The 13,247-nt window shown below is 52.8% G+C and overlaps 1 protein-coding gene across 1 annotated transcript; it reads right to left on the reverse strand.

Moving 5' to 3' along the window:
• Positions 1-984: 984 nt before the first annotated feature.
• LOC116619636 (ADP-ribosylation factor) lies at positions 985-1,947 on the reverse strand. The gene has a single exon (XM_032384593.2). The coding sequence runs from the start codon at positions 1,767-1,769 to the stop codon at positions 1,203-1,205; it is 567 nt and encodes a 188-aa protein (XP_032240484.1). The 5' UTR covers positions 1,770-1,947; the 3' UTR covers positions 985-1,202.
• Positions 1,948-13,247: the final 11,300 nt, after the last annotated feature.

Raw genomic sequence — 13,247 nt, forward strand, 5'->3', positions numbered from 1 at the left:
CCCCAGTGAGTCATACACCGTCACCTACCCTCCCCTACTGCGTAACACATCGTAACCTCCCCTCTCCCCCAGTGAGTCATACACCGTCACCTACCCTCCCCTACTGCGTAACACATCGTAACCTCCCCTCTCCCCCAGTGAGTCATACACCGTCACCTACCCTCCCCTACTGCGTAACACATCGTAACCTCCCCTCTCCCCCAGTGAGTCATACACCGTCACCTACCCTCCCCTACTGCGTAACACATCGTAACCTCCCCTCTCCCCCAGTGAGTCACACACCGTCACCTACCCTCCCCTACTGCGTAACACACCGTAACCTCCCCTCTCCCCCAGTGAGTCATACACCATAACCTGCCCTCCCCCAGTGCGTAACACATCGTAACCTGCCCACTCCCCCAGTGAGTCGTACACCATAACCTACCCTCCCCTAGTGCGTAACACACCGTAACCTCCCCTCTCCCCCAGTGAGTCATGCACCGTAACCTACCCTCCCCTAGTGCGTAACACACCGTAACCTCCCCTCTCCCCCAGTGAGTCATACATCATAACCTACCCCCCCCTACTGCATAAATACACCGTAACCTGCCCTCCCCTACTGCGTAACACACCGTAACCTGCCCTCTCCCCCAGTGAGTCATACACCGTCACCTACCCTCCCCTACTGCGTAACACACCGTAACCTGCCCTCTCCCCAGTGAGTCATACACCATAACCTTCCCTCCCCCAGTGCGCAATGCACCATAACCCCACCACCCCTCCGTTTGCAGCTCAGGTTACTTATTTCAATTTCAATGTTTACTGTAAACCATGACACACACAACGTAACGTGCACCACTATAGGCGAATAGGCATATTTACAATATTAACAAAAAATGTTCGCAAGTGCCGAATTCTATATCTTCTATACGATGAGAACGATAAAAACTATAAAAAAGAAATTCCAGTAAGCTATCCCGGGTACAAGTTTCTTTTTCAACGTCCGTCAGTTCATTATTTATTCGTAATTTAATCAGCAATAAGCAAGTCTTTTCTAGAGTTCATTTCTAGAGTTCATTTTCTACATACGACAGCTAAGACTTTTTACTGCCAGAGACAAGAGACAAGTCCTTTCTAGAGTTCATTTCTACCTCCTTTTGACATAGGACAACCAAGAAACTAAAATTAATGCCGTTTTTCTTCCATTTGTTCGTCTTCCATGTTTAGGAAGTTCTCTTGTGAAAATCCTTGACCATCCTGACCATATGGTCCATGGCCTCGTATAAGCCGTCTCCATTTGTCGCGCACGCTTCCTGTACATGCCAGGGGTTTCTCTTGTGCTGTAGTAGCCCCAGATGCTTGGCCATTTCGCCTGCTTTCAGCGCATTCGGCAAATCTTGTTTGTTCGCTACCACAACAACGGGAACATCACGAAACTCGTCCGAGTCCAAAACACCGTGTAGCTCCTCTTTAGCTTCCGGCATCCGAAGTACATCCGAGCTATCCACGACGAATAAGAGCCCCTCTGTTCCTTGGAAGTAGTGTCGCCAGAGAGGGCGAATCTTGTCCTGGCCGCCGACATCCCAGATGGTGAGAGTCACGTTCTTGGTTGGCTGCAATGTCTCCACGTTGAAGCCGATAGTCGGAATAGTACTGACTGTTTCCTTTAGTTTTAGTTTGTACAGGATTGTCGTTTTACCCGCTGCATCTAGTCCCAACATAACGATCCGAACCTGACGGTTACCGAACTCCGAAAACAGAGTGATCACTTTTGACAGTAATAAACCCATCGTGAATTAATCCGAAACAGTATTCGCTCAAATTCTGAACTTCTTCTGCTATCTTCAAGGTAGTTATTTCCAGTAGCTTTTCTTGGTGGCAACTGAATAAGCATGCTTGTTTGCCTAGTTTTATACTCTTTTTTCGCGAGTTGTTGTAAATAGCCGCATAATTTTTCGTGACGGTATTTTGATTACGTGGCGAGTTTGACAGGTCGTAACGTGACGTGTGCGTGACGGCTGATGCGTGACATGCTCGATTGCACCACAGATGACGCTAGCCCAGTAGGTTTCTCCCTATGTTTTGTGCTTCTATACATAAATTGATGGTGATTTAATCACGCTAGCAAGAACCCTTTGGACAAGGAAGTATTTTCTTGAATAATTTTAGACAACGAAAAATACCCTAGACCCTACTGGTCATCCCGGAAATCGAAACTCCAAGGGAATCGAAATTATACCGAAATATTTATATACATCAGAAATCGGTTGATCGTATTATCAATCACTGTATCCAAATGTGTACTTATAAATGTGATAAATAAGGTCTATTTGTAGAGTTATCAAAGTATATTGTGGCGACAAGGGTAGTTAAAATAATTCAGCATGCTACCAGGAAAAGGGGAGTCAAACCCGTTGAATTTTGATGCAGATATTCTTAATTTCTATAACTCAAGGCTGCAAATTTATTACAAAATTGCAAAGTAAAGGTATGGATGTGTACCAATGTTTATGTTACGTCACCCAATCTCTGGCCTCAAATTAAGAGATTTTGACTGTCCCGATACTGTATGCAGTATTCTAGAGACCCAAACAGTATGACTACACAAAACACTCTGAACACAGAGTTTGTCATTCAAAAATAAGTGGGTATTATCTTTTTTATTTAACACACAAAATAGAAGGCGTTACTAAATGGGTAAACTGCAATACATATTTGCTTCGCTTGTGTATAACGTTTATATCGGGATAAATTTTACACTTGGGAAACATAATGTTAATCCTTATAAAAAAAATGTCGTTATACCATATATAATCATATCGAGATTTTCCGCATGTGTTGATCGTTCTATCAAGGATATCGTCATATCTGAGTCGTATCGAGTATCATTATATTGAGACAAGTGAATGGCAAGACAAGCCTGGTTATCTACACAGGCAGCCCAAGGCTACTGTCAGTGGTTTATAAAGGAATGTATGGGGGAATTTATATGTTAGCAAAAAAAAAATACTTTACCGACGTGAAAAATAAAACTTTAGACCATGTAATATTGTGTTTGAGTATTCCTTTATTTCAGTTTTGCCGGATAGAATGTCAGTAGAGCGAGTTTGAAGCCCGCCACTAATTGTGTTTCTTACTGTATATGACATGGTCTAAAGTTTTATTTTTCACGATAAATATTTTGCTAACATATAAATTTCCCCATACATTCCTTTATAAACCACTGACAGTAGCCTTGGGCTGCCTGTGGGTTATCAAGTCAAAAAGATATGCTAATAGAGATGGACAATAGGCAACCCGAACCCAAAAAAATACGAAGTAATCTTTGAGGATTCAAGGAATAAGAAATTTACGTCGAAGACTACTTCACAAATTTTAAATTGCTTTAGACTGTAAGTGCGCAGAAGAACTAAGCCGAGTGAAACTCAAAAAAAGGCTCTTTGCTCACCCCACTACAAGGCTTTTTGCTAACCCCACTACAAGGCTCTTTGCTTACCCCACTACAAGGCTTTTTGATCACCCCACTACAAGGCTCTTTGGTCACCCCACTACAAGGCTTTTTGCTCACCCCACTACAAGGCTCTTTGCTCACCACTACAAGGCTCTTTGCTCACCCCACTACAAGGCTCTTTGCTCACCCCACTACAAGGCTCTTTGCTTACCCCACTACAAGGCTTTTTGCTCACCCCACTACAAGGCTTTTTGCTCACCCCACTACAAGGCTTTTTGCTCACCCCACTACAAGTCTCTTTGGTCACCCCACTACAAGGCTTTTTGATCACCCCACTACAAGGCTTTTTGCTAACCCCACTACAAGGCTCTTTGCTTACCCCACTACAAGGCTTTTTGATCACCCCACTACAAGGCTTTTTAATCACCCCACTACAAGGCTTTTTGATCACCCCACTACAAGGCTCTATTATTGTAGTATGATGGGCCGGGCCAGGCGACATATGGGGTCTAACGCGCATGCGCAGGGGTATGACGTCACCAAAAGCAACGAACCAATCAGGTGAATACAAGAACCAGGCGACATAATAGCCGTAGGCTAGACGCTATGCGCAACCGAGCGTGGGCCAATAGCGGCGTTGGAATGCGGAACCCCGATCGAGCGTGGCGAAGCGTGAGGACTTATCCGATAGAAAAAGGGCTAGCGATTGGTCGTGGCTGTAACGGTGGTTTTAATTGGTTGGTGTAGTGTATATAAAGTGAGTTTTGACTAGCGGTATTCAGTTCACGGAGAAAACGTTTAAAGTGGTGTACAACAAGCGGGTGAGAAGGGGAATGCACACGTACCCGTACGGTTACTACCTTTTGTAATTCTTGTCTGTGAATAAAATAACGGTAATACCACGGTGTTTATGCGTCTTTGCTATAAATAAGGATAACCCTGTAGGGGTGGGCATCAGTTTGGACATGGGATGCTGCGGGGCAGAGCCTTTTCGTATGCGGTTTAATCTCCGGACCGCGTTGGAGCGACTACGGTGCATGTTCGTGTGCTGCGGGGGTCACCTGAACATCCAGGGCTCTCAGCTCGATGGTGGACCCTCCAAAGCCAAAAAAAGCGTTGAAAGGCGGGACTGGTTCGAGGAGAGGGCAAGTTCTGAAAGCGGCGTAGTATGATGGGCCGGGCCAGGCGACATATGGGGTCTAACGCGCATGCGCAGGGGTATGACGTCACCAAAAGCAACGAACCAATCAGGTGAATACAAGAACCAGGCGACATAATAGCCGTAGGCTAGACGCTATGCGCAACCGAGCGTGGGCCAATAGCGGCGTTGGAATGCGGACCCCCGATCGAGCGTGGCGAAGCGTGAGGACTTATCCGATAGAAAAAGGGCTAGCGATTGGTCGTGGCTGTAACGGTGGTTTTAATTGGTTGGTGTAGTGTATATAAAGTGAGTTTTGACTAGCGGTTTTCAGTTCACCTTCGGGTGCTTAAAAAAAGACTATGTCAAGCGATGATGATGATAGTGGCGGCGGATGGCTCGGGCGCTTGTTGGAGTTGTTGCCAGAACCGAGTAGTGGTGAGGAAGACAAAGAAGAAGAAGACGAAGAAGAAGATGGCAACGAGGGATTTTGTTTGCCCCCTGATTTTTTTTATGATTCGTTGGCGAACGACTCACCTCAACCTACCTCTTTTGACGAGTTGTTTGAGGGCCTCCCTCCCGGGGACGACAGCGATTTCGATGAGTGGCCAACGCAGTTTGGGGGCGGGACCAAGCGGCAGCGACGAACCGACTCCGTTTCCTCGTCCGACTCTTCGTCCGGGGGTGGTGGTAGTGTGAGTTATGCGTTGCAGAAGACTTTCAATAGGCACTCTAAGAAGCTGAAAACGGGAGTCACTGACTATAAGCTGGATGTTGACCTCCCTAAGCGACGTACCGTTGAGGAGGCACTGGCTGATATCGAAGTGGTGTTGGAGCGGGTGCTCGACGAGGTGCTCGAGGGGTTGGCCGACCACGACTTTGCCAGGGTTACCTTTTCGGCGGATAGTTTGACAAACCCCATAGCAATGGCTTACATGCGTCGTAGCCAGATCACCGCACAGCGTGCCGTGGCGGAGATCGAGACGGTGTTGCAGTCTAACCAACAATTTGTTTTTGACGGCAAGTTTGACGTGCATGTTATCCATACGCGGATGCCGACGGGGGCTGGCAAACGAAGGAAACGGGGAAGGGACAACGGGACTCTGTACACGGCGGACTTGGATACGTGGCGGCGGGAGAAGGGGAGTGTCATTCGTATACACAGCGTCGACGATATGTGTATGGCCCAAGCTATTGCGGTGGGGGTGGCTCATGTGACTGGGGACCCCGATTTCCGCAAATTGTACTACGTGAGGAAGGAGAGGGGGTATTACAACGCCATGCAGGTCACCCGTGCCAGGGCTCTTCACCTAGCAGCGGGTGTCCCTTTTGGTCCCTGCGGTGTTCCGGAGGCGAAACGGTTCCAGGACCATCTGGCGACGTCCAAGATTGAGTTGAACATCGTCTCCCGGGAGCACGCTAACACCGTGATTTTTAGCGGCGACTTACATAAACCGGACCACAGGGTGTACCTCTACCTGGCCCGTGGGCACTACGACTACATCAAGAGTATGACGGCTGTGTTGGGGCGAAGCTACTATTGCACGGCTTGCAAGAAGGGGTACAACAACGTGCGTCACGCTTGTGTGAATGTTTGCAATGGTTGTGGGGAGTTGGACTGTTCACCGCCAGCACCGCCGGCAGCCCAGGGTCATCAGTGGGCCTGGAAGCACTGTGGGGATTGTAACCGGTACTTTCGGACAACGAAGTGTTTCGACTACCATAAGGAGGTGAAGCGCCGAGGTCAACAGGGGAGCTTTGACGCGAGCAGGGTGAAGTCGTGGTCGTACTGTCAGCGTTACCACAAGTGTGGGACGTGCGAGAAGCTCGTTGACCTTCACCTACCTCGGAGGGATGGTGCCGTCCACGTGTGCGGAGAGTCCAAGTGCCTGTTGTGCAAGGAGATGGTTCCGCCTGATCACCGCTGCTATGTCACTACGGGTGAGGCTGCCCTGCCGGCGAATACCGATGGGAAACGTACCAAGCTGATCATTTTTGACTTTGAAGCGATGCCCTTGGCGGAGCACAAGGTGAATTTTGCGGGGGTGCAAAAGATTTGCGATGTTTGTAAAGACTGGCCTATGGACCGCTTGGAGTGCGATACCTGTGGGTTGAGGCTGCGTAGCTTTACCACGCTTGATGCGTTTTGCGGTTGGCTGTTCGGTGGTGAGAACGAGGGCTACACGTGTTTGGCGCATAACTTTAAAGGGTACGACTCGTACTTCATCCTCGAGTACCTTTTTGAGAATGGCTTCAAACCCAACGTTATTTTCGCTGGCGGTAAGGTGATGCATCTGGCTATACCTTCGCTCAAGATCGAGATGAAGTGCACACTGAACTTCTTCCAAATGGCACTGAAAGCCCTTCCTAAAGCGTTCGGCTTCCAGGATGTCGTCCAGAAGGGTGTCTTCCCGCACTTTTTCAACACCCCCGAGAACCAAAACTACGTCGGCCCTATGCCGGACCTCTCTTACTACGACCTAAAGGGGATGAAAGCCGAGGAGGCGCGTGAGGTGGCCGAGTGGCACCGGGAGCAGGTCGCCCGAGGGGCGGTGTTCGACCTTCAGAAGGAGTTGGCGGCGTATTGTCACCAGGATGTGGAGGTGCTGAAGAGGGCGGTGGTGGCGTTTGACAAGTTAATCATGGAGGCTGTTGACCTTCACCCTTTCGACATAGCCATTACCATCGCCTCGTTGACCAGTAAGGTGCTACGGGTGCGCTTCCTCGGGAAGGAGGCAGTGGGATCCATCCCACTCCGCGGTTACCGAGGGCGCGATGTGCAATCGTTGAAAGCCTTGCAGTGGCTTAAGCACCTGGAGCAGCGTGAAGGGGTTTTCATTCAGCACGCGGGTAACCTTGGGGAGAAGCGCTTACCCGGTGGGCTTAAAGTGGATGGGTACGCTGACGCCACGAACACGGTTTACCAGTACCAAGGGTGTTTTTACCACGGGTGTTCGACGTGCTACAAGCCCGACACCCTCAACCCTCTGACGGGTACCACAATGCGTGAGCTTCGGGAGCACACGCGTGGCGTTGAGTTACGCGTTCGGGCCCTGGGGTACCGGTACGAGGAGGTGTGGGAGTGTGAGTTCGACGCGCGGTTGGAGGCTGAACCGCAACTGCGGGCGTTGGTGGGTGACGTGGAGAACGCCAAGCCCCTCAATCCCCGCGATGCTTTCTTCGGTGGCCGAACGAACGCCATTAACTTGCACTACAAGGCTGACCTGGTTGGGCAAGAGCAAATCCGTTACTACGACTTCACCTCGTTGTACCCGTGGGTGAACGCGAGGTGCGAATACCCCGTCGGCCACCCCGACGCCATTGTCACCGAAGATTTTGCTGACCTGCGTACGTACAAGGGTTTGATGAAGGTCCGTATGCTACCACCGCGGGATCTCTTTTTCCCTGTTCTCCCTGTGCGTGTCAACTCAAAACTGATGTTCCCGCTCTGTGCGAAATGTGCCGAATTGGAATGGCAGGGATCGTGCACCCATACGGACGAGGAGCGGGCTTTCACTGGGACTTGGTGCCACCCTGAGATCCACAAGGCGCTGGACAAGGGCTACACCGTGGTCAAGGTGTACGAGGTGTGGCACTGGGGCAAGTGGGACTGCCTCTTCCAAGAGTACATAAAGACCTTCCTCAAATACAAGCAAGAGGCGTCGGGGTGGCCAGCCTGGTGCGTCACCGAGGCAGAGAAACAGGAGTATGTCAGGGAGTACGAGCGACGCGAGGGGGTGGTCTTGGACCCTGCTAAGATCGAGAAAAATCCCGGGATGCGCAGCATGTCGAAGATGTCGCTTAACTGCATGTGGGGGAAGTTCGGGGAGCAGATCAACCCTAGGCAGACTCGGTACGTGGACGAGCCGAAAGACTTCTTTGCGCTGCTGCTCGACGACCACATTGAAGTGACTGACGTGTTGATTGTAAACGATGACATGCTACAGGTTCACTACAAGATGAGCGAGGAGTTCCAACGGGCCAAACCCCACACCAGTGTGGTGATCGCTGCCGTCACTACGTGTTGGGCCCGGTTGGCGCTGTACGGACTGCTGGACCAGTTGGGGGAACGCTGTCTGTACCATGACACCGACAGCGTCATCTTCACCCAACGGCCTGGGGAGTGGGAACCCCCTTTGGGCGACCACCTAGGCGAGTTGACCAGCGAGCTGGCTGAGGGTGATTTTATCGACCACTTTGCCTCTACAGGGCCCAAAAGCTATGGCTACACCACCTACTCGGGTAAGACCGAGTGTAAGGTGAAGGGACTCCACCTAAACCTACGCACTTCGGAGACTGTGAATTTCGATACCATGTTGGATTTGCTGGAGGTTGACGTTGGGGGTGTACGTCGGGTGGAGCTCCCCCGTACCATCCAAAGAGACACTCGCAAAAGGACTCTCCATACCGAGACCACGGAGAAAACGTTTAAAGTGGTGTACAACAAGCGGGTGAGAAGGGGAATGCACACGTACCCGTACGGTTACTACCTTTTGTAATTCTTGTCTGTGAATAAAATAACGGTAATACCACGGTGTTTATGCGTCTTTGCTATAAATAAGGATAACCCTGTAGGGGTGGGCATCAGTTTGGACATGGGATGCTGCGGGGCAGAGCCTTTTCGTATGCGGTTTAATCTCCGGACCGCGTTGGAGCGACTACGGTGCATGTTCGTGTGCTGCGGGGGTCACCTGAACATCCAGGGCTCTCAGCTCGATGGTGGACCCTCCAAAGCCAAAAAAAGCGTTGAAAGGCGGGACTGGTTCGAGGAGAGGGCAAGTTCTGAAAGCGGCGGGAGCGAAGGTAGCACGGCTGGGGAGGGGGAAGGGGCGAAAGAAGGAGGAGGAGGAGAAGGGGGTAGTGGAAAAGGGGAAGAAGAAGAAGCCCCCGAGCCAAAAAGCCCTTGACAAGCTCCTTCAACAAATCTACTATGACCCCAAGCAACCGGCCTCCCTGGGGGGTGTGGCCAAGGGGGTGGGGAGGGAGCGCGTCGCGGCGTGGCTGCGGGGCCAACCCAGCTACACCCGGCACAAACCCTACGCCCGTCACTACTCGCGTCAACGGGTGATTGTGAATGGGAAAGACCAACAGTGGCAGGCCGACTTGGTGGACATGCAAAAGTGGAAGTCTTACAACGATGGCTACAAGTATATCCTTACCGTCATTGACGTGTTGTCCAAGTACGGTTGGGCCCTTCCCCTCAAAGACAAGACCGGGCCCCAGATCGTCCAGGCGTTCACGACCATCTTCAAGGGGGGCAGGGTGCCTGAGAAGCTTCAAACAGACGACGGTACGGAGTTCAAGAACCGGGTCTTTCAGGCGTTCCTCGCCAGCCACAAGGTGCATTTTTTCACCACACGTAGTGAGATGAAGGCATCGATTGTGGAACGGTTCAATCGTACCCTCAAGACGTGGATGTGGCGGTGGTTCACTGAAGCGAACACGTTCCGCTACGTGGACATGTTACCGGGGTTGGTGGACAATTACAACCATTCGTACCACCGGAGCATCAAACGTGCCCCCGCGGACGTGGTCACCCCCGATGACGCCCAGGAGGTGTGGCACGTCTTGTACGGTGGGGAGGTCCCGCTGAAAAAGAAAAGCAAGGGCAAGCCACCGCCGAAATTCCATGTCGGTGATAAAGTGAGAGTGAGTAAAGCTAAAAATGTCTTCGCCAAGGGGTACACACCCAACTGGACGGAGGAGGTGTTCACCATTGCTCAACAGTACCACGACAGAAAGCAAGACACTTATGCTTACCGGGTCCGCGAGTACGATGGGACGTGGCTCGAGGGTCGATTTTAGGAGCCTGAGCTGCAGTTGGTGCGTTTTGACGAGGAGAAGGAGGTGTTCCGCATCGAGAAGGTGCTGAAGACTAGGGGCTCTGGCCGGAAGAAGGAACACTTTGTGAAATGGCGGGGATGGCCCGCCAAGTACAATAGTTGGGTGCCTGCCCGGGAAGTGCATAAAATAGCGTGACACGCTTCCCCCAGCGCATTTACTCGACGCACTATGGGCGAGGAGGTGGAGTTCAGTGTGATGCTGAATAGCAATGCGATCAAGGACGCGCTCCCCGGCAACACCATTGGGGACTTCAAGATACGCACCCCTAGGACGTTCGACTTGCGGGAAGGGCGCTGGGAGGCGGGGCTGTCTCAGCTGATTTTTCCCATTACCTGGGAGTCGTTCACACCCGAGGACCGGGACATCTGGATCTTCCATAGGACAATCAAACCCGAGTACAAGGCCGCCAACCCTACGGGTGCGGTCGCTTATGGGGATCAGACGTGGAACTGGTCCCTTTTGGAGCTGGACGATTTCCGTACTGGGACGTGGGACATCATCGCTACCAACCTGAAAAAGACTCTGGATGGTTTCGACGCGGCGTCGGCCGAAGACAGAGCCCGTATGGGGCTAACCTTCGAATACTTTAAAACCACTGTAGACCTGGAGGCGGAAAGGGTCGACATCGAAGTACTGAAGTACACTCACCTTTTGCTGCGACCGCGGGTGGCGCTGCTCTTGGGGCTCTGGCACCGAATCTCGGGAAAATGGAGGGTGATGGAGGGTTACGTCACCCCAGACCACCCCAAATTCCCGCCGGGCTATGGGTCCGACGTCGAGGACACCCTAAAGAATTGGACCCCCCTTGCCTTTGACGAGCAGTCTCCCTACCTACCTGACACCACCCACACCTTCACGGCCCAGAAGCCCGCCATTGAAGTGAGGGACACGCGTCCTTTCGACCGGTTGCACGTGCACTCGAACCTGACCGAGGGCAGTTACATCATGGATGGGGGTGCGACCAACCTCCTTCGCGTGGTCTCCCCCGCAGGGGCACCAGGTCAAATCGTGGAGCGGAACTTCAACCCCCCGTGGTATTTCCCCGTACGGCTCCAGTTGGTGGACACCATGCACCTCTATATAACCGATGAGAAGGGGAACCGCATCTCATTCCAGTCCGGTGCCGTGACGGCTACCATCCACTTTAGGCGTGTGGGGTTTTTCTAGGGCGATGGCGTCTGCTAGGCAATTCATCATGACCGTGGCCAGCACCCAGAAGGCGAACGCAAGCGACACCATTGGTGAGTTCACGGTGAGGCCCTCCCAGGTGCTGAACTTGAGTCGAGGTCGTTGGCAAGTGGCGCTGACGTCGGTCCACTACCTACCCCACTACGACACATTCCTGCAAGAAGAGCACGAGATTTGGGTGATGTGCAGAATGTACAAGGGGGGAGCGGCCAACACGCCCGCCGCCCCTGAGCTACGATGGCACAAGCTCACCTTGCGACCGACCAAGGTGTCCGATTGGAAGGGGCTCACTACTAACCTCAAGGAGGTGGTCGACCATTTCTCCTACACCCGTCAGTCGGAGAGGCTGGCGTTGGACCAAGATTGGTTGGACTTACACGTCGACGTGGACGAGGTAAACGAAAAAGTGACCTTCACGGTGGGTTGGCCAAACCGGGTACTGATGCGCCGACGGTTGGGCGCAGCGCTGGGCTTCGTCACCCACCACGAGAACGGCTCAGTCTGGAAAGACGGTGACAGCGACGCCGGCTTCAAGGCTGGCCCTCACTACTTCGTAGGGTTCTGTGCTACCATGGCCCCGTGGTTCGATGGAAAGGGCGGCGCCCACGCGATGGAGATCGTGGGTGCCCTCCCTGAGGACGACTACCCTATCTTCGAGAGGCAGGCGCCGAGCCTGGACCCAAAGAAGGGGGCGCTCAGCTACCCACCGCAACCGCTACCCCAGTGGGTGGTGATGGACGCTGCCCTACCCAAGGCGGAGGTCCGCGTCTACCCGTCCATCAGCCATCCCACCCCACCCACCAAGGCTTTTCAAAACATGTACGTGTATTCCAATCTCACTCACGGGTACTACATCCTGGGGAGCGACGTTCGGAACGCCTTGCGCGTGATGACCGACATAGGAACGCATGGGGGTCCTCCTGTGGAGCGGATCTTCGAGCGTCCCTTTTACTTCCCACTACGTTTGCACCTCATCGACGAGATCAGCCTGTATATAAGCGATGAAACTGGCCGCATCATTCCATTCTCGTCGGGTAGCTTTGAGGCGACACTGCACTTCAGACAAGTCTCGACGTCGTGATGGCGTTCTTATTACCTACGTTAGGAAAGGTGGTGGGGTCGCTGGTGCCCGGTTTACTGGGTGGCCTCTTTGGTGGGCAAAGCGGACGCGGCCTCGGGATCAACCCCCCGAAGAGACGCAATAGGTCAGCAATCATGGGTAGTTGGGGCCAGCTCGGTCTCGGACGTCCCGTGTTCAGCGGGGCGCCGACAGGGCAGTTGGGGTGGGGCCGCGGTGAAGTGTTCAGCGGTTACCCCGTGCGAATCCAGACCGGTGGCGGGTTGAACCGGTTCGGGGGTGACTTACCGTACACGTTCGGCGGACGTCTCTTGAGGGTCAGAAAGGACCCCCCACCCCTTAAGAGGAAACTTGCTCAGAGGGTGGCTATCCCACCCAAGCGTATCGCGCTCGGGGAGGTCACCCCCCGGCGACTCAAGACGGTCAACCGCCGTGGGCCCAAACGGCCCCGGGTGTCCCGACCGATGGACATCTTCGACTGAGGTCGGGAGAGGATAAAAGCCAGGCGTAGGGCGCCGCGCCCCCCATTCAAGGGATCGTCACCGTCAGGGGAAGACCACACCGCAGCC

The sequence above is a fragment of the Nematostella vectensis genome, chromosome 7 (genome assembly GCF_932526225.1).
Source record: "Nematostella vectensis chromosome 7, jaNemVect1.1, whole genome shotgun sequence".
NCBI classification, from domain to species: Eukaryota; Metazoa; Cnidaria; class Anthozoa; order Actiniaria; family Edwardsiidae; genus Nematostella; species Nematostella vectensis.

Bases quoted from the DNA above. Each gene is read 5' to 3' on its own strand.
- LOC116619636 (XM_032384593.2), bottom strand. From the start codon at position 1,769: ATGGGTTTATTACTGTCAAAAGTGATCACTCTGTTTTCGGAGTTCGGT.